Source organism: Zingiber officinale, chromosome 6A, assembly GCF_018446385.1.
Source record: "Zingiber officinale cultivar Zhangliang chromosome 6A, Zo_v1.1, whole genome shotgun sequence".
NCBI lineage: Eukaryota > Viridiplantae > Streptophyta > Magnoliopsida > Zingiberales > Zingiberaceae > Zingiber > Zingiber officinale.
Genome location: NC_055997.1, coordinates 104,593,670 through 104,614,522, shown reverse-complemented (window position 1 = coordinate 104,614,522; position 20,853 = coordinate 104,593,670). Strand labels below are relative to the sequence as shown.

Here is a 20,853-nt window from a genome sequence, read left to right as displayed (position 1 = left end):
TGGTCAGGTCGTTGGCAGTTTGACTGACCAGGATAGGGACTGTCTCCCATTATTTGGATCTGCTCTATTCATATTCCTAATGTTCTTGTTGAGCAGATTGCATTCTCAAGAGTCTCTCATTTTATACTTTGCTAAAATCTTGCTAAATAGACAGGTTGTGTATATTGAATTTCATTATACACAATAAGTTGTTCACAATTAATAACTTTAAAACATAAATTATTTTAAGATAAAATACCTTTAATCCGCTGTAATTTCTACCCAATAACATTTTATTCCTGTATTTAAAAAATAATATTTAACTCTCTTTGACTAGTCCGATGTGAGAAATATTATAAAAGATAATTATATTTTTATCATTTTTTAATAATAATAAAGCGGAAAAGCATATTGAATTAATTATTATATTCTTCGGTAAAAATTCTCATAAAATTCATTTATACACCAGAATAAATAACAGAAAAGCAGCAACTCTAAAAAGATAACTAGCCAAAAATTCATTCCACCACCTTCACCAAATCAAAAAAGAACTAGAATTTTAAATTGATGAACCAAAATTAAATGAAGATAGAACAAAATTCATTATTAAAAATCTCCTCCTTATCATCAAATGTGACATACAATTGAGTTGGAGTAACGGGACACTGCTAATGAAAAAATAAATTATATATATATATATAGCAGTGTCCCGTCACTTTTATTTTATAATTTTTTACCATAACAATGCCCCGTCAGAATTTAAAAAATCACATCTATCCTTCGATACAATATATATGCATTGTCTCTCTCATCTGACACATGCATTATCTTCTGTATAATTGTAGCAACTATGGTTTCGTAGTCGCTATAACTATAATTGTTTTTCATGTCGTAGCAGTTACGGTTTCATAGCTACTACAATTATAATTATTTTTCATGTTGTAGCAGTTACGGTTGCATAACTGCTACAACTATTATAAACTCGTAGTTGCTATAACTGTATAGCAAACTTCTAAAAACTATAATTTTTTATTTGGATATCGGAATGAAACATTTTTTAAAAAAATTATAGATCTCTAAACGAGCTTCGATTAAAAAAAATCATCTCATCATAATATCCAAGGTAAAAGTTATAATCTTCAAAAATTTAATACACAATTGTAACAGCTACACATATTGTAATAGTTATGATTTCATAACTGCAACAACTATATAGCAACTACGAAATCATAACTGCTACAATATAAAAATAATTATAGTTGTAACAACTACTTTATTATAGTAATTACTAACTGTTACATGTTGTAACATCTACTAACTGCTACATGTTGTAACAGCTATTAGCTACTACACGTAACAACTATTAATTGCTACATGTTTATAGAAACTACTACTAACTGATTTTTAAAAATCAACATCAAAATGATTATTGCATGCAATCAAAGGAGAAATAGATGATGAAAATTTTAGAAGAAAGAAAAAAATTATTGCATGTAGATGAGAGCTGAAAAAGAAAAGAAAAATTATTACATGCAAATGAGAGAAAAATTAAATAAAATTAAAGTTAATCACGTTAGATCACCTACATTGGATGTCGCCCATAGTCGCTCACGTAAAGTCAATCAGGGTATATAATATTTCATATGTTGGACCATTTCTTTATTGCAAAAGGCATAATGTATAAGCAATCACAAAAGTAGCTATAATTACAACCGAGTGGGTGCAGTTTGGAGGAGAAAAATCTTTTGATACAAGAAACATAATATGTATGAGATGATAGTGCTTAAGACGTTAGACCCGACGTCTTGGCTGCAAGATGAAGAAGTGCCCGCCTGTGATAAAGAGTGCGGAGTTTTTTGTACTTTTGTACAAAAGTTGGAAGGTCAATCTCCTTCTCAAGTAGCTGCCGGTGTAGTGCCTCTGATTCCTCATCCACCTCATTCATTCTCTCTGCAAGAATAATAGACGACAATTATTGTTTGCATAGGAACTTGTAAACTGATAGATGAGCATATGTTGCATGAAATTGGCTCCAGCCTATCTGTTTGATGCACTAATATCTTTGATCCTCAGTAGATGATGATTAAAGTCCAACGAGTACATAACTAGATGAGTTGATCTTAGTGTCAAAGTTGCTGATAGACTACACTATCTTCCAATATGATTATAAGCCTCCAAGGTCAGAGAGGCATCAGGTCTTTTAAAGTCGTTGGGATAGTCAAGTTAGACACGTGCCTTACTGAGAATGCTCATGAAAAGTAATCTTACTCTGGAAATAAATTGGCTGAGATCGGCAAGAAAGGTATATGTGATTCATCAGCTAAAAAGGTTGTAAAGGTACATCCATACAGAAATGCCACCGCCCACAATATAAAGTCGAAGAGAAAATAGCATGGAGGAGATAGAAGTTATTATATAGCTGAGAATGAGGATGATAGTTTGTGGGGAAATTTCCATTATCCTATTTTCAATTACTATATCAATTAAGTTCAGATATAATATCATAGTGTCTTGTCCGCTTAGCACTGATGACTTTAACCAAAAAATTGTCAGGTGTAACCTCATAGAAGTTTAGGGGGCGTTTGGTTCTTTCCTACGAATAGAAATCGGCATGAGAATCATTGTATTGTGGAATGGGAATCAGTATGAGCATGAATATCACTCTTAAAAGCAATGTTTGGTTAGTTGCATATTTTCTATCGGAATAAATCAAAATTTCCTTTTTCACCCTTAAAGGAAAATAAAAGAAAAAATTAGATGTGAGAGAAAGATACATGTGAGAGAAAAATATGATGAAAGAGAATGATGAGAGAGAAAGTGTGATGAGAAAGAATGAAGAGAGGGAAAGTGTGATGAGAGAAAATGAGAAAAGAGAGTGTAATAGGAGAGAGCATGATGAGAGAGAAAATATGATGTGAGAGAAAGTATGATGGGAGAGGATGAAGAAAGAAAATGTAATGAGAAAAAATAAAGAGATAGAGTGTGATGAGAGAGAAAGTGTGTTGAGGAAAAAAAAATGAGGGAGTGTGACAAGAGAGATTGAGGAGAGCGAAAGTGTGATGAGAAAAAAAAAAAAGAGAAAAGAGAGTGTGATGGGAGAGATTGAGGAGAGAAAATATGATGAGAGAAAATGTGATGACAAAAAAAGAAGGAAGAGAGTGCGATGGAAGAGATTGAGGAAAGAGAAAGTATGATGAGAGAGAGTGTAATGAGAAAAAAGAGGAAAGAAAGTGTGATAGGAGAAATTAAGGAGAGAGAAAGTATGTGATAAAATGATGAGAGAGAAAATATGATAAGAGAGAACAAGGAGAGAGAAGTGATATGAAAGAAAAAAATAAATAAATATATTTTGATATTTGATATTAAGGGAGAAAATTATAGTTTTAGATTAAGGGTATTTTTGGAATAAGATAATATTTTGATTGATGAAAACAGGGTAATGACTCATTGAAGGGGAGGTACATGGGAATGAGTTATTACCCAATTTCAAGCATTCATTCCTTTATTTGTATTCTTATTCCTATAATCCAAACATTAACAATGGCAATCAATGATTCTCATTCTCATTCCCCACTCCTATTCCCCTAAACCAAACGTCCCCTTATAAGTGAATTTCATTCCACTATCAATTAAATATATGAACTTAGACCTTAGACACCCTAGGAACAATTTCAAACCAGTTAATTTGTTACCGTGAAGCTTTTCCAGTAGTCCTGATGGCGAACAACGTCCCAGAGTTTCTTCTTTTATCCTCTCCAGTTCAGTTAATTTCTCTTCAGCAGCTGCCAACTCTGACGTCCGGATAACAGTGCACTGCGTACAAATAAAACTTAGATAAAAGGGGAAAAGGAACTTACAAGCAATGCACTGCATACAAATGAAATTCAGACAAGAACAAAAAAGAAGAATCTAAAAAGATTATGCAACAAAACTAGTAATAAAAAACATACATGAAGCCTCAAAGATCTAATTGTAATCAGATTAGGGATTACTTACAAATTTATGCCAATCTCAGGGATGTAAAATGTAAATTGATAAAAAGATTACATATTTCTCCATTCTATCATGATATCAATGCTGATAGGGAATCGCCATTTTTTTTCTCATAGAACCATCTTCCCTGTTGCATGGAAAGCAAAATCTTCTAGTGCAATTGGCACTTACTAGTCTCCACCAAGGCCACATTCTTGGTCACAAATGCATGAATGGCAAGGAGGAAAACTACTGCCTTCTTCTTTGTCCAGAAGGATCACATCCCACTCACCATTGGTTCATGGATCATAAGCCTACTGTGCTACATTTTCTATTCTGCACACTCAATCCCTTAAACAATGAGCAATGGCGCCCATCCAGTCATCAAGGATTTCATCTGTGTTCTCTTATTCTATGCAACACCTTTCCATTCTGAGGATTTCATTTGGCATAATTTCCTGGTCTTCCAGAGTTTCTTAAATTTCTTTCATGCCCTGGAAGACAACAGAAGACTTCGATTTCTGTTACAGTTTTATCAGTTTCTCCAACAATAGCAATTTAATTATTCCAGCAGTCATTAATCTTCAGGTTTTCGAACCTTCTTTTGTAAAATCTGACTATCTTAATCACAAAGATGCCACACTCTTGGGTTACCTCACAGTCAATCCAATTCTAAAACCTCCAAAGTTTTGCAAGCTCCATAATTATCACTACAAAGAAGTTAAATGGAAAACAATTATGGATCTTGGACTTCTGTTGTCCAGCTAACGATTTATAAGCCAGGGGCAATTGGATCACCTAACAAGAAGGATTGCAAATATCCTTGAACCAAACAGAGCCATGTAGGTGATGGTCAATGCACGTAGCAAACTTAGGTAGTGGTTGTATGAGGATTGGAATCAATTCAAAGAAAACAAAATAAGTACCAAATGGGAAATAATTTTCTTAAAGATAAGAATAAAAATGATGATCTTAACTAAACTAAATCTTTAAGCTAATTAATTCTTTAGTGGTTCAGGCATTGTGGGATAATAAGATAATTTAGTAAGTACATAACTACTTTTGTAAAAGCTTGGAGAAGAGCTTTTACAACTGCTCAGCCTCCCCGTCATTCCCAGAGTGCAATAAGGCTTATTTAATCAAATTTGGTTAATAAGTTAAATTAATTAAGTTAAATAAAATTTAATTGAATTATATAATTTAAGTATGATTTCATTAAATCAAACTAAATTAAGTTGTTTAACTGAATTAATAAAATAATTGTTATTTGATTATCAAATTAATATTATGTAATTAAATTAATTTAACACATTATTAGGAATAAATTAAATAATTTAAATTATGATTTGAAATCTCATACTATATGAGGTGACACGGTGGAAGCATATTGTTTTATTAAATTATCGAAACTCAATGACACAGATAATGCTTCCTATGTCATTGTGTCAATGAATATCATATAATACCAAAACTTGACACCCCTTAAAATGCTACAAACTGGGACAAGATGATGAATTGAGAAAATGTTGCTATTTTTTTTTTACTTTGTGTCAATACAATATAATAAAATTTGTACAGAGTCCAAATTTAAGTATATAATTGCTATAGCTGTTTTTGGTTGTAGCATAAAATGGTGTAAATTAGGCAAGTTCTCCCCCAAACATGATATCTACATCAAATTATTATGTTCTTCTACAAGGCAATATGATATCTTGAAAGAGCAAAAAGTAATTGATTATAGTCAGGTAGTGTAGAGTCTCGATAGAAGGCTCTGGCTTCAACTACACATGCACTTATCCAGCCTAAACATATAATTTGATGTTTGAGTTGGATTATGTTCATATTGAGCCAATGAAACTAAATTGTGATGATTTCATGAGAGAACAAACACATAGATGACAACTCATTTATTAATTTCAATGATTTAGGAGCACTTGTGCTAACCAAATCTTTAGAAAAGATTGCAATTTAAAATAGTTGTAAAAGCTAATTTTACAATATTTTTTGCAGCAACTTAAAGAGGAGTGTTAAAGAGCTAATTAAAAATAGACTAGGACTGCTTTACAAATCTAACGATCATAGAGATGTAAATGTAAAATAACAATAAGGTATACATATAAGAGAAGAAGAGCTACCTAGGGATTAACCCTAATAATTTTCCCTATTCTAACATAAACAACAAAAGACCACCACATTAAACCTATTTATCCACACAAGGTTGCGTGTGCCCCTAAAAACGCGCACACATAAGCAGAGGAATGGAGAGAAAACAAATAGATATAAAAGAAAGGAATCAGAGCTAACCTGGTTTCTGAGCTCCAAAATTTGAGGTTCCTTTTCCAAGTTCTCCTCTGCAATGTTTCTTTTTCTCATGAAACAATGTCAAGAAACAATGCGGTATATAATAAAGAAGATTGATTACTTACTAGCAAGTTGCAATGTCTCCTTCCGAAGTTCATCTCTTAGCTGACAGAAAAAGGGCATATCATCAGTAATTGTGTTGAAGTGTCGAACTATAGCTAGATAATTCAGTTTTGGTCAAAATGAACGGTAGAAAGAATGTTCTATGACCAACACATGAATATGTTAAGCAGGAAAAAAGAGACAATTTTAATAAGAACAAATCATGTCTATACCTAGTAATGTTCATTTTAGCATTAATTATTAGCTGAAACAATTGAGCTGATGAATATGAGAGGGGTAGGACCTATAGATGTCATAGAAGAATCACTTTTCAATGCTCCAAGATGTTACTGGATGTGGGACTAAGGAACCATATAAACATTTTTTTATTTGACAAAGGATTGATAAATACGTGCATCTCTCTCTGATTGCTTAAATAAAACAAGAGACAATTGAAACTAGTACCGCCATGTCTTTGTGCTCCCATTTGAAGGAAACCAAATATGCAATGAATTTCTTAGGAATCCATCAACTATTAAGTAGGACAATGTAAAAGCAACAAGTTATCCAAACATCAACTCAAACTCATGGAGGATAATTGAAATCGCTTAATTAGAAAGAGAGCACAATGTTTATCCTTAAATGATGTATCAACAACCATAGACTACTATTTAAACATGTATACTAAAACAAATTATTATTATTATCAGAAAGCAAATAAGAATATGGACTAATGCATATTATTTTACAGAGAATCCAATTAAAGGAAACATATAAATGCTGCTAACATAAACAGTTTGCATGCCTACGTCCGTTCTATTTTTAAGAAAAATATACCATATATTAAAGGTTTGAGTGCCTGAGATTCATGGAGTGTCACTGTTGTCATTAGACACCACTAGGCAACCTTCAATTGAATGCTATGAACTTTTGTGGATTATACAATATGCACAATTATTAATACAACAATCAAGCTTTATCCCACTAGGTGAGATAGATCCTTCTATGTCATTGGACTTTATCCCCTACTATAACATTATTTATATTCCAAGTCTTTTTTTGATCTTCCTCGTTTGATGTGCACATTCGTCATAGACTCATAGTTCCACAATTATTAGTAAAAAATGCAAAATTAAAGAAAGAATATCATCTTATTATCTCACAAATTTCAAAGAGATGCAAAACATGCAAATTGACTGAAAATTAATTCAACATATATGGTAAAAGAACTATGCAATCTTTCAGAGCAAATTGGGGCAGAGACAAAAGGAAATAAAGTAAGCAAGCATTGATTGCTTGCCTGTTAAATAGTATGAAGTGGACCAAAGAACATAAATAAAAAGTAGGATAACAAGAAAAAAGAAACCAAAGACCATAAACAAAAAAGCACACTTCTCATGCTTACATTATTCTGAATTTTTACTTGGTCAAGAGAATTAAAAAAGGTGCCATATGCTTCCTTGTCTGTTAAAAGCTTTCTCAGTTCATCAACACTGCAAAAGATGTAGAACAATGCTGAAATTAAACACATCCATGGTGACAAGCATTAGATTATGGAGTATCTCAAATGAATTTTCATAATTATCCATGGTGATATCCATCAAAAAGTCAATAATAAATGAAATAATACATAGCAAGTTGAAGAAAAGAAGTTTGTTTTAATGTTCTATAGTTAATAGTATAGGCAAAAAAGATTAAATGAGAATTTATAATCTTTTTTGTTCTCCCTCTGAATTTCATCCTTCTCCTCCCATCTTTTCTTGATTTAGAGGTGAAAATTTACTCCCTCTCATACTCGTGGGGCAGGGGTGAGGGGGCCGCTGGGCGGCGGGACCCGCCTTTGCAACTTGATTTAGAGGTGAAAATGAATTTTTCTTAAAAAGAAATTCAGTAACATTAAATTTGTCAGTAAAAATGCTTCCCCAGAATATCATTTGTCGTGCTCCATGTCCTCAGACCAATTCAATCACAGAACACTTATACCACATGTAGGCTTCCATGTCAAAATGAACTGTAGAAAGAATAGTAGTTAAATTACTAACTAATTTAAATTTATACATGTATTATTGTAATATTATTTTGTATGATTATTAATCTATTTATATGTAACTCACCTTTTTAGATTTTTTTTATTTCTAAATATTAATCATATAATATAAAATTTCAAGGGTTTTTTGTAGGATCGTACGATTCTACGATCCAATACCGATCCGATCCTAACCCCAAATCAATTCTGCGTAGGATCACGATTTTGCAAACTATGAATGAGAGCACTGATGAGATGCCACCAAAGGCAAAGGTAGTTCTGGACAAAAGGAGCTTGCATAGACAGTTCTACTTTCTCTTGAACTAGTAATACTGTGTTGAGGAGATGGCAGTTGACAAAAACAAGCAGGAACAATGCATAGGGAAGGGGAGAGAGGACACATTAGCACACAAAACCTGCGACCTAAAAAAATTCTAGAGCGACAATCTGCTTTAAAATCAAGTTAGAAATGGCAAAATACTCTTTTAAAGGAAAAAAATAGTTATGCCAATCAATAAAGGGATAGGTGTAGACCAATTTATCTCAATTTGTAGGCACATTAAAGATGAATCCAGCAATCTCAAAAGCACAAGAAGAAAAAAGAACAAGATAAATATACAGTGACCTTGTGGCCTTTCCACAAGTGTATCAAATTAGTAATTCAACCTGTCCTCTTTCACAGCTTGAATTCAAAACTAACTACTTCCTCTACAACATACATATAAGCAATAATCTCATTTCAACAAAGCACGTCAGATTTTCTCCAACATAACCAAGGTTGCAAGGACCAAGATCCAACCAAGGAACAGTTAAGTTTCATAATATCAGACCATGGTTGGACGGTAGGAGAAAAAAAAATACTTTTTGATAATCATGTGCTCCTAATTTATTGTATGTATTTAGTTTTAGTCTCTGAAGGGGAGCCTTGGCGCAACGGTAAAGTTGTTGCTTTGTGACCAAAAGGTTCGAATCCTGGAAACAGCCTTTTGCAAAAAGCAGGTAAGGCTACGTACATTGGATCCTTCCCCGGGACCCCGCATAGCGGGAGCTTCGTGCACCGGGCAGCTCTTTTTTTTATTTAGTTTTAGTCTCTCCTATTATAATATGCATATTTCAAAATCTGCATAACTGTATTACAGAAGTATAATCGAAATTAGATATAGTAACCGTATGAACAAAATAATATTGAGTGATTAAGATGTTTTTTTTTTTGGTAATCCAAGTATCTACTCTTCGAACTGAATAATACTAGAAGTGACCGTCCCGACTGCACAGAAGTTTCCCACCGGCCACCGATGTAAATCGGGAAGTGTAAATGGCTCATCATTCTGCAACTAACATTCTAGGGTTGCCTTCCCACCGAAGGAAATTAATTCCGCAATGCGCCATAGCTAGGAGTTGATGTTAACTATGGATTAGCCTGGTGGGCAAATTCATTGAATTTACATAACAAGTAACTATGGATGAAATTCATTGAATTCTTGGTGCACTTTTATATCACATGTGAACTATGCAAAGAAAAATCAGTCCTTATTAAATTTTGATGCTAGAAATACTCCTTTGGCTTGGACTGAGGATTCCTTTCTCCTATCACAGCAGTATGTCTCAGCAAAAAGCAGGGTTCTCATGAAGGTATCCTTGGCAACAAGCCTTTTAGTACTGATTACACATCAATTAGTAGCATGAGAACACTACTACAATGGAGAGTTTCCCACATGCCTCTCTAATCAAATACTTGGATTTCAGATTGGGGAGCCTCTAAGCATGTCTCATAATAACATCTTTTCTCAAATCTTACACTACATCTTCATCCTATACATGCCACTCTAGAAAATGGATCACTCTCATCTGTGAAAAGTGTTCTTCACCTGACTCCTATCTCTTCTTTATCACTTTCTTCTATCATTTTACTTCAATTTACTACTTGTCAGTAACCTACTTAAATCACTGAATGGGTCAATAACTTCGTAATTTTGATTCTGTTTTCCATAAGGATTTGAGGATACAAAATGTGAACAATACGTAAGTGTCGCAGATTATCAGTTGGCAGTGCCTATACGCTCATGTGTTCTAGTAGATGATTGTTCTCTACTCCAAACCTACAACCACCAAGGTCATCCTTGCAGACAAAATTTACAACAGGTGATTCCTAAAATCCTCAAAATCTACATTGAATTTTGACAATTAGAAAACCAATGTTGATCCTCGTTTCTTCCTACTATTCACAAATAAGCTTTAGCACTTTCTCTTCATACATTCAGATGTTTGGGATTCTACTCATGTTTCTTCAAAACTTGGTTTAGACATTTTGCTACTAATGATCACTCACTCATGATTTCACTTATCTTGATAAAAGAACACTTCCAAATTTTCTCCATTCTTTTTGCCTTTGATGCTAAGATCAAAACACCATTTTGAAATTCCATTAAAGTCTTAAGAAACAACTGTGCAAAGGAGGATTTCTTTCATCTCTTTTAATCCTTTCTTTCTACCGAGGGCATCTTTCATCAAATTTCATATCCTCATACCTCCCAACAGAATACAGAATGGTCGTTGAGAGGAGAAATAGGCATTTGATCGAAACAACCAATACACCAAGATTAAAATTTTATGCCGTGCTGAAGTTTCAATCTTAATCAGGAATGATACTCTTTCAGTATCATGTCAACATTTCAATGCATGGTGCCCGGTGATGAATTGGAGGTTGAAGGAGGAAGGAGATAAAATATAGAAAGGAGACATTGTTTATGCTGGGTGATATTGAGTTTCGATAATTTACTGGAATGATGCATTTCAATTGTTTCACCCTAAATGGTATGAGATTTCAAACCATGCAAGACACTACTATTTATTGGAGTTCGTTTCAACTTTTAGGATGATGTGAGTAGCATCATGGCACGCTAACATATAAATTGCATGCCTCCTATACACACACACATATATACAATTTTGTACACACACTTTATGTGCAACAAAAAGCGTAGCCAGGTGGACAAAGTTCCCGCTAATGTGGGTTTCGGGGAAGGGTCTATTGTACGCAGCTTTACCCTACTTTGCAAAAGGTTATTTCTGAGGTTCGAACCGACCTCCAAGTTACACGGCAGCAACTTTACAATTATGCCAAGACTCCCCTTAATTTTTTATGGGCAGCAAATAATATGCTAAAAATATAATTAATGTATACTTCTTATCAGATCAAGTTTTCGCTAACATATAAAGACAACCATGTCTCAAGTTGAGCTTGATAAAAGAGAGAGTTCAATTCAAACTTGATAAGCATTTTAATAAACAAGAATTAACACAAAATATTGAGCTTGATTAATATCAAGCTTAACTTGATCTTTTTTATTTTTAATAAATTTTGCGCTTTGTTAATATTGAGCCTGAGTTGAGCTTATTTATTAAAATAAACAAACTTAAACATAGTCTAGTCGAGCATAGAGGCACTTACCATACCACTTCTCTATTAGCCATTTGCCTTTTTGATCTTAAGTCACGCATTAACAAATGATTCACTCTCCTTGGCTAATCCCTTGAAGCTCTACTGCCACTTTGCACGCATTCAATACATTAAACTAATGAGTCCTTTCTTTGAGCAACCAATATCTAGTCTTCTGGTGTGGCCTCACCTATTTTCTCTTCTTATATAATTTCCTTCTTCCCCCTTTTTGTACCACTACTGTACATAATCAAGGCAAGAGTTTTATTGATTTTCGCAATTCATCCACCTCTTGCTTGATTTCAACATATTCCTGCTCAATGTCAGATGATTTCAAATGTTGCCCTGGGAATTTTGATGTTTTCCTAAAAACGTTGAATCATTTTGCTCACCCCAGTCCAATTTAGTCTGACTTGTATCAAAATTAATTAATTTAGCAATCATGCCTGCAAGATGTCAAGTTTGCATAGGATGGTTGCATTTTTTTTCAATTTGATTTAGAGTATTTGATAGTGTATTATTATCTCTAATTTGCAAACCAATAGCTGAAACACATTAAGAAGATGATACTATTTCGACCAAAAGAGTTGATACTCTGACTGATCATGAGTTTGATAGTCAACATATTGATAGCAAAAGGATTTGAAATGTTGTTGAGAGGCACCCGTAACAACTAAGTAACTAGCGTATTATGTACGAAAACATCCAAAGAAGAAAAAGATAGTTCCCAGCTTGTATACGAGAGGACCCATAAATCTCAATTTATGGGATCATTTAAGAAGAGAAATTAAAGATCTTGGCGTGCAAGAAGATGAATCAATGAAGAGGAAACTAAAACATGCTTGATTTATTATCTAAATATTATAATTAAGTGTATACACTATATATATATAGTTTACAATTAGGTTTCTGCAGTCTCACAATTTAAATTCAACAATTATCAGACCCATGATGTAGAATCATGCACAAATAGCACAAACAACTAACAGATAAACACACCATGCAGGAGAAAAATAGACTGTATATAAGTAAATAGTGTTTTAAGTGGTTAGAAAAATCCATGAGCAGAGTACCTTTTGTTCTTCAATTGAGCAATTATACCAGCAGCCTCAGTAGGTGATGACTGCCCATGAGATGGTGACTGGGGGTGATCATAAGTTCTTGGACGAGCACTGCCACCAGAAGAACTGTTTGCAGTTGAAGCTTGTGAAGGTGAATTTACTGATGGAGGATACCAAGACTGAGCTGGAATTTCTTGGAAATTTGGCTGAGGTGGCTGTTGTTGGGCACCCCTGCAAACAAATTTAGGAAACTTTGAGAACAGAGACATCTTCCTCAAGCACTAACTTCAGCATTTCTTTCTCATAGAAGTTAATGCCAAAGAAAGATTCATTACATTTACTATATACTAAAATGTTAGATAATACTTTTTGCATCAAACTTGTACCAAAAAAAATGCATAATGTTCAAAATCTTGAATCATGCAGCATTTTTGTTTTTTAACTGAAGCAACATTATTTGGGTACATGACCTATGATGCCAATGGCAAATTGATGGGAGAAGAGAAATGAGAAAATGGACAAAAAGAAGAAAAAAAATAGACAACTTTATTACTAAGCTCGGACTTTGTATTCAATCTTGGACTTTTGAGTTCAATCTAGGATGGGATAGTTTTGACATTGACATTATATTGTGTGGGCACAAGATATATAAGTAATAATTACAAACACTATTTCAATTCATCTTGATGTGTGTTGTAACATGTCAAGGATGCTTAGTCATTGAGATGATTGACCAAGAGACATAGGAGATAAAGCGACAATTGGACTCACACACAAGCACTCATGCAAGAACATTGAATTGTCTTTATATTTACAAGAAATTTCCATTTTAGGGTTTTGGCTATTCACCCCTCTCTAGCCAATGCATGCCTTCATTCACACAATCCTACACCTAATTATTTTCATAAATTAAAAATTGATCAAAGTTTTGGAAAGAGATGATGAGTATCAACTCTTTATTTTCTCTAAGCACTACCCAAAAAATATGCATTGTGACAGTCAAAGAACATTGATAGTTCATATATAACCTAGTGTTTTACATTATGCACGTTTTACACTTCTTTTGATAAATAGATTGTTGATATTTTCCTAAGCCACAAAGTGGTTTATGTTTGTGTGCAACAAGTTGACTCGAATAGTACCAATCTAAGAAGTGTTAAATAATGGGCACAGTGCAATATCATTTTTTTAGTAATGTATGATTAGGTTGGGCGCTATACAAACATGGGTTGTAAGCTCATAATTGTCATGATATAAAAACCCTATTATTGACTCCATCAATTTCCAAGTTAAAGTGCATTAGATAACAAAAAATGATAAATAATCATAAGGAAAAAATTTACAAGTCATTGGCAACAACTTTTATGCTACTTGTGTCACCACAACTTATTATGAACGCATATAGAAATCGGTGCAAATTCTGAAACAATGTAACAGTCTAAGCAAATAGATTTGGATGTCTTATTTGGCACAGAGATATATAAGATTTAAAGAGCCGCCTTTAGAAAATTAGTCATTGGGCGCATGTGCTTGTTCCTTTAAAACTAATATAAACCAACTAAACTAATAAACATAACAATTTGAAACATTGTCCATATGACTGCATCTTCTTTCATTAGAAGGAACAAGTTCCTGAAATTGGTGAATAGCTCATAGATTAAGAGCAATAGCAACCTGTGAGATTACTAATTAAGATTTTCTTGTATAACAAATTTTGCAACTTGAAGATTTTCATGTTAAGAAAATATATAGAGATGAATTCAAATGAGGACTGCATTCAAAAGGGCTTTGCATAATAAGGACATCAACTCACCCAAAAATTGGAAACTTCCAATTCATTTTAGCAGCTGTTGGGATCTGCAAAAGAAATACGAGTAAACCTTCAAAAGAATCACAACACCAGAAAACAAGAAGAAAGGAATACTAAAGTTCAAGAATTTCACTGAAAAAATAATAATTGATTTCTAGAACAAAATTTTCTAGAAGTTTTCTACCCCTCTATCACAGCCAACAACAATGTGATCATAATCATACCCAGCAGCTCATCCATGTAATAAGAGATGTAGTTACCACAAGCATTACTAACTCGTTAATTTCCTCTCATAATATCCCAAAATGAACCCCAAGATAAATAAGCCCAAGGATTTATATTTCGACGCCCTTTTGTTCCCAGAGTTGTGTCATTTTACATCATTGTTCATGATTATTTAAAATCGAAAAAAGGAAACAAAATATGAATAAATAAGCAAAGTTTAAAATATCATTCCAAACCAGGTATTGGCCACCAGTGACATGCCAACATACTGAGAAAAGTGTCAGTGGTCTTATGTAGAAGAACAAATCAAGAAGAAAAAGACCTTGTCATGTTCCAAGATGGAGAAGCAATAGCTCCTAAGGAAGGGGAATCGATGTCATTTTTCATGAGCTCTTCAATAGGATGATTTGTGACACTCAGATTGAATAGTTGAGGACAGCATTTTAATCCATGAAAATAAGACATTGTGATGCCCTATGTAATCCCCTAAGCACAACAAAAGAGGAAAAGAGGCACATCAACAATCATGGTAGAGATCTTGTCCTTGCAAGTGTGGATGTCAATCCTTGCAAGGTGTGGATTGTTAGGTATTTCTATGCACGTTTTAAATTTTTGTTTCAAAAACAAGCATTAAAAGCATAATAATTTCTTAAATTATTACGACACATGCATCACACACATACATGATACATAAATGCGCAGACATAGTCGTAGAACAAAATTTCATAAAGAAATACTTTGTTTAGTTTATACTTGTCGGATGACGTTATCAACTAGCAATCTTTAGAAAAGTTGCCTCTATCGATATCCACGCCAAGATATCTTTGACGTCTCCGATTTGGTACTAGCTAAAGGGAGGAGACCATGGATCCGAGAGAAAATCCCGACTAGACTTTGTGCCCATCGGCGAGGGCAATCCGGCGGCACAAAGCGAAGGGACAGCAGCCTATTGGCTTGCTGTCCAGCACCCTTGAAGCTGCTGCCGGTGGCTGGGGGTCGGTGCCAAAATCAGCAACAAGGGGCGTCGGCGCAAAAATCAGCAACAGGGAGAGTCGGCGCCGAAATCAGCAGCAAGAGAAAATGGGAGGGAGAGAAAAACTAATCCAATTAAGTTAAATTCCAATGAAATAAAAATCTCTTCTCCTCATGGAGGGGTATATATATACCTCTTCACAATGACTTGAGAAGCAAGTCATCTCCCAAACTCAAAACATAATAACTACTCGATCCGTTATCATTAAGCTTGGTTCAAAATCAAACCAACTTGGCTCAAAACCAAACCACTATTGGTTCATTATTAAACTAAACCAATTTTAGTTCATAACTAAACCAAAAGGGATTCAACCTTGCCTACAAGGGGTGTGGCCCACCATCGCTTCCGACCCGACAAATATAGTTCATATTTGCCCCTCGTCTGGTTCTACAAGACTTAGTCTCTTTTAATCTAAGAATCAAATTCTCAAACTTATTTTAAGTCTTTCAGATATACTCGCAGTGCGTGTGACCCAATAGGTTTCTGGTTTATGTTGGTCGTCTATAATTAACCATTAATTATGAATCGATCATGAGTGGCACCTAGTAGTACAACATAATCCTCAATTAACCGAAAAATCACAGTTAATCCTAGAATTAATCTGAACTCTTCAGTAACAACAATTATCTATGTCTATTCCTTTCACTCATCTTATACTCACTTGGTTCAGGACATGATTTATATGTTAGTCCCCACTATGCTGATTATGTCACGCCTAGCCCAAGTAATAGTTCGTGGTTCTGCGGATTCAAATTACTCAAACACGTGTCCAAGATGATCATTCTCTTGACGTGTAATGCTTTGGCCAAAGCCGGACAAGATGTCATAAGATACATGTCTCCTTATAAAAAGGAGTAGTGAATCCTCTATGTATTATTCAAACACCTTCGGACATATTGATTTATACTCAATCATCTCAAACTTGCACCTAATTAGAGATGATTGCCAAGATGTCAAAGTATAAGCATTCATGACCCAGATGTCAAAGTATAAGCCTTCATAACCAAGATGACTTGAATACCTCACATTTAAGGAAACTTGCACTCGAGCTATAAGATCTTCATTGACATGTATAGAACCACATGAAGTCTCATACCAGGTCACTTCGAATGAACTAGTTACCCTTAACCAATATTCATTTGTTAACTCTCAACATCCCAATATTTCCATTCAGTGAGGAGTAAATGCTTGATAAACCAAGGAACATAACATATGTTAGTCTTACAGAATTGATGATGTTCAATCTCATCAATTCATCGACTAGGGAATATTTCAATGCGTACATAATTACACATGGAGATATACCTATTAATTGTGATCCAATCACAATTTCTCTCTCATTCTATGCATTGTACACTTCAGTAATTGAATTTAAGATCAATATCATATACATATAAAATGCACACTCAAATAAAGAATTTTATTTATCCCATAAATAATACGATATCTAAGGTGATTACATCTCTCAAATATAACATGGATGTCAAAGCTCTTCACCTCTCACCCTCTCTCTTCCTTGTTGGGTCAACAATTACATAGGGGAGGTCAGAAGGTACTTCCTTGCCCCTTGAAATGGCATAACAAGGTGCCAGTGTGAAAATGGATGACCATAAGATGGTCCACCATGACCCTATTCCATTTAGGATAAAAATGGGAAGAACTATCCAAAAAACAAAAATGGGTTAGGAAATATAGACACAGAAATATAAAAATTAAGCATAATATTAATCATTAGCATCAACTTAAAGGTTTGCAACAAAATGGTTAGTGCAAAAAATAAGTACAACTAAATTAACAAAAAATATATATAATTCTTGGGCCGTAATAAAATCTATAAATCTGTTTTATATAAATACTCAAAACAAAAATTCTTCAACAATCTACACATACCAGAATAGGGAAACATTAAACCTTTTTTTCCCTTTGCATATCTTTATTTTCTACAAATACTATGCGACAACTAATACAAGGAGTTGCCATCTGAAGTAGCACATAATGGCACTGATATCCAATTTGCAATTTGATTCTACATCAAATCGAACCATCAGATCACATAGAAAAGAAAAATGAGCTGAAATTGATAAAACAAAGAGATATCTCATACATTAAAAAAAAACTACACCGAGATTAATCAAAGGAGACCTTATTAACTATGCTAAAAATAATAAGCTTTTAGAAAGAATAGTTTTAAACTACAAAATCTTTGTTTTACCTAGTCTTTAAGAAAAATGGTTTTTTTAATGAAGATTGTAATTCCTTTCGCGATGGGAAATACAATTTTATTCTCAACTCCAATTCCATAGTTTTAAAAAGCAATCTAGGCAACTACTTAGGTAGAAATATAAGAAGACCACTTGCCTAGCAATTAAGTGATGATTGTTAAGTCATCCAACTAGGCAGCTCAAGCAACCTACCTAGGCAATTCAAGTGGCCAGTTGTAGCAAAAAAAAAATTGAATACCCGAATCACACAAAAACATTAGGACAAATTGATGAAGCAAGCAAAAAATTATCTCCTGCAGATATTGGAAGGGAAATTTATTAACTGAAAATTGTTCTAATACATTGAATCCTAACCCCTTGTATAAAGGGACAATAAGATCATCTTTCGTAAAATAACAACTAAATTTATCTTTAAAAAAACCTTAATTGACTTTTTCTTTAAAAAACAAATAATTTTTATAAATTCTCCAACTATTTATGTAAAAATATAACTAAAAATTTTAAACAACTTAAACTACTTTAAAATTTTCAATAATTTTAAATAAGATTTAGAAATCTTGACTATGTTATTCTCCCCAACTGAGAAGAACACAATGCCAAGCGAATTATCTGCTCCTCTTATTGGTTTGTCACTTTTAAACATAAGGAACACTAGCTTCACTGCCTTTGTTGGCAATGTTTTGTTTTTTCATTATTCTTCCTTTTTTAAGGTCTCTTCCGATAGGCAAAAATCAATGAAATTTGTTCTCTTTTTACACTTTGGCATGATTTTTTTTGTCACACTTTTCAATAAATAAGAAAACATATAAGTTTATTGGTGGGCGAGAATGTTTTCCTGATCTTCATTGACATCATGGTATGTGAAGGTAGTAATAATGAGAACAAGTCTACATAACTTGTAACAAAGTCAACATACAAAGAATAAGTCTTCATTGAAAGAATAGTTTTAATCTAGCAAGGTCTTTGTTTTACCTAGTGCAAGACAAAAAGTTATTTTGATGTCTATAACTATGAGAATTGCAATTCATGATTAAAAATACAATTTTATTCTTAACTTAAAACTATTAAAAAAATCATTGGGTACTCAAACCAAACTAGATAATAACTATTGCAAATTAGGAAATCCAATTATCAATTAAACTACCACGATAAAAGATAATCTTACCAAATCAAACCATACCATACTGTCTTAAACCTAAACTAGAATAATTATCAACTAATATTTTGAAATTCAAATGGATTCGTTTTTTCACCTAAAACTTTCTAAATTATTAGTTCCTTGTTCACATCACCATATCACCAATATCCTTTGTTTCTAATAAAGGAAACAATGCCTACACCACCACCAATAAACTTGTCCTACATATAACATGAAATAATTTTGTGTGATTTCTTCTCCTCGTAAGCCTTCCCTTCTCCCATGCCACCTCCATCATCGCCTTGCACTTCCTCACCCTTGCTTGACCCAACAGGATCCCTTCCCATCCCAAAGCATCATGGAAGTCATGTGCCTTGAGGGAAATCCTAGGTTTTTTCCTGCCGTCTCAATTATGGCACCATGACCTCCCTCCCGGTTTTAGACTTAAGCTATCTCATGCTGAACACAGACACTCCTCTGTCATTGCAGCAGTAGGGGATGAAGTCAACCAAATGGTGATTTGCATGTGTCAAACTCGCTGCCCTCACTTACCTCACGATGTCACCAGGATGGCGCGGAAAGGGCTAGCAATGTTTCGGGTATCCACGACTTACCTAAATACTCAAACCCATCCCACTTAATTAAAAGCTCACACGACCCACTAAATACTCGGCCAATTTAGCAAATTGCTATCTAAACCCGCCCGTTTATTTGATAAATAAAATCAAAATTAAGGATTGTATCCAGATCTCCAAGCATCCAAATCGAGAAGATTCTTCTCGCAATAAAATCATAAAATGTTTGATCAAAATCATAAAAATGTATATTCCTGAGGCAGAAATCGAATACAAAACAAAAATATTTCACCGCCTAATCTTGCTGCGACCGAGCTGAATAAGAAGAAATACGTTGGAGAAAAGAGGGATGAGGCTGTAGCCGCTAAAAACTGGAACCTGAAACTGGATGTCGTGGGAGAGAGCAAGAAGGGGGATCGGCCTGCAAGATCGGAAGAACAGAGGTCGCGAAAGGAGTAGGAGGGTGACCTACGGGAGAGAGATAAGGAGGTCTCCGAATGGCCTACTAGATCGGAGGAATGAGATCGCATGAGGATAGGGATGACACGCCGAGAGGCAAGTGGACAGCACACCGAGTCCGGCACGAGATCGCAATAGCAGGGCAGAGGACTAACCTGAGGGAGAGGCGGTTGACCAGATCGATTCAGGCGAGCAGAAGCAGGGCGGCTTCAAGATCGGCACCGAGAGGAAGGGGAGACGCGGAGAGAGGGACGGTTCCAGGGGCGGAAAGTTGTGCGAAATGGGAAGAGGACAACAGGACGAGAGAAATCGACCGGTTTGCGTGCAGAAAATCGCCTCCGTACGGTCCACGGCTCGGCCCGCCCAGGAGGCCGCCCGTGTAGAACCCAATCCGATCCACATTGGTCGACCATTCGCGGGCCGACAGTTGGACCGGACATCCCACCATAAAATCCGTCTGGTTTGTAGTGTGTTGCAACAAAAGGTAAAAAATGTCGCATAAGTGTATTCA

The 20,853-nt window shown here is 34.4% G+C and overlaps 1 protein-coding gene across 3 annotated transcripts; it reads right to left on the bottom strand.

Moving 5' to 3' along the window:
• Positions 1–1,623: 1,623 nt before the first annotated feature.
• LOC121997226 (vacuolar protein-sorting-associated protein 37 homolog 1) lies at positions 1,624–20,637 on the bottom strand. Of its 3 annotated transcripts, none has more exons than XM_042551535.1 (9): positions 20,498–20,637; positions 20,176–20,304; positions 14,694–14,737; positions 12,893–13,111; positions 7,760–7,847; positions 6,378–6,417; positions 6,256–6,302; positions 3,672–3,792; positions 1,624–1,929 (listed from the first exon to the last, which is right to left on the bottom strand). In XM_042551535.1, exons 3-9 carry the CDS (start codon positions 14,717–14,719, stop codon positions 1,763–1,765), a joined length of 708 nt encoding a protein of 235 aa, XP_042407469.1. In that variant the 5' UTR covers positions 14,720–14,737; positions 20,176–20,304; positions 20,498–20,637; the 3' UTR covers positions 1,624–1,762. The 3 variants fall into 3 exon arrangements, with proteins under 3 accessions (XP_042407469.1, XP_042407470.1, XP_042407468.1); XM_042551536.1 differs by lacking the exon at positions 20,176–20,304 and adding an exon at positions 17,446–17,608 and having other exon boundaries at positions 20,498–20,629; XM_042551534.1 differs by lacking the exon at positions 20,176–20,304.
• Between the last annotated feature and the right edge of the window lie 216 nt (positions 20,638–20,853).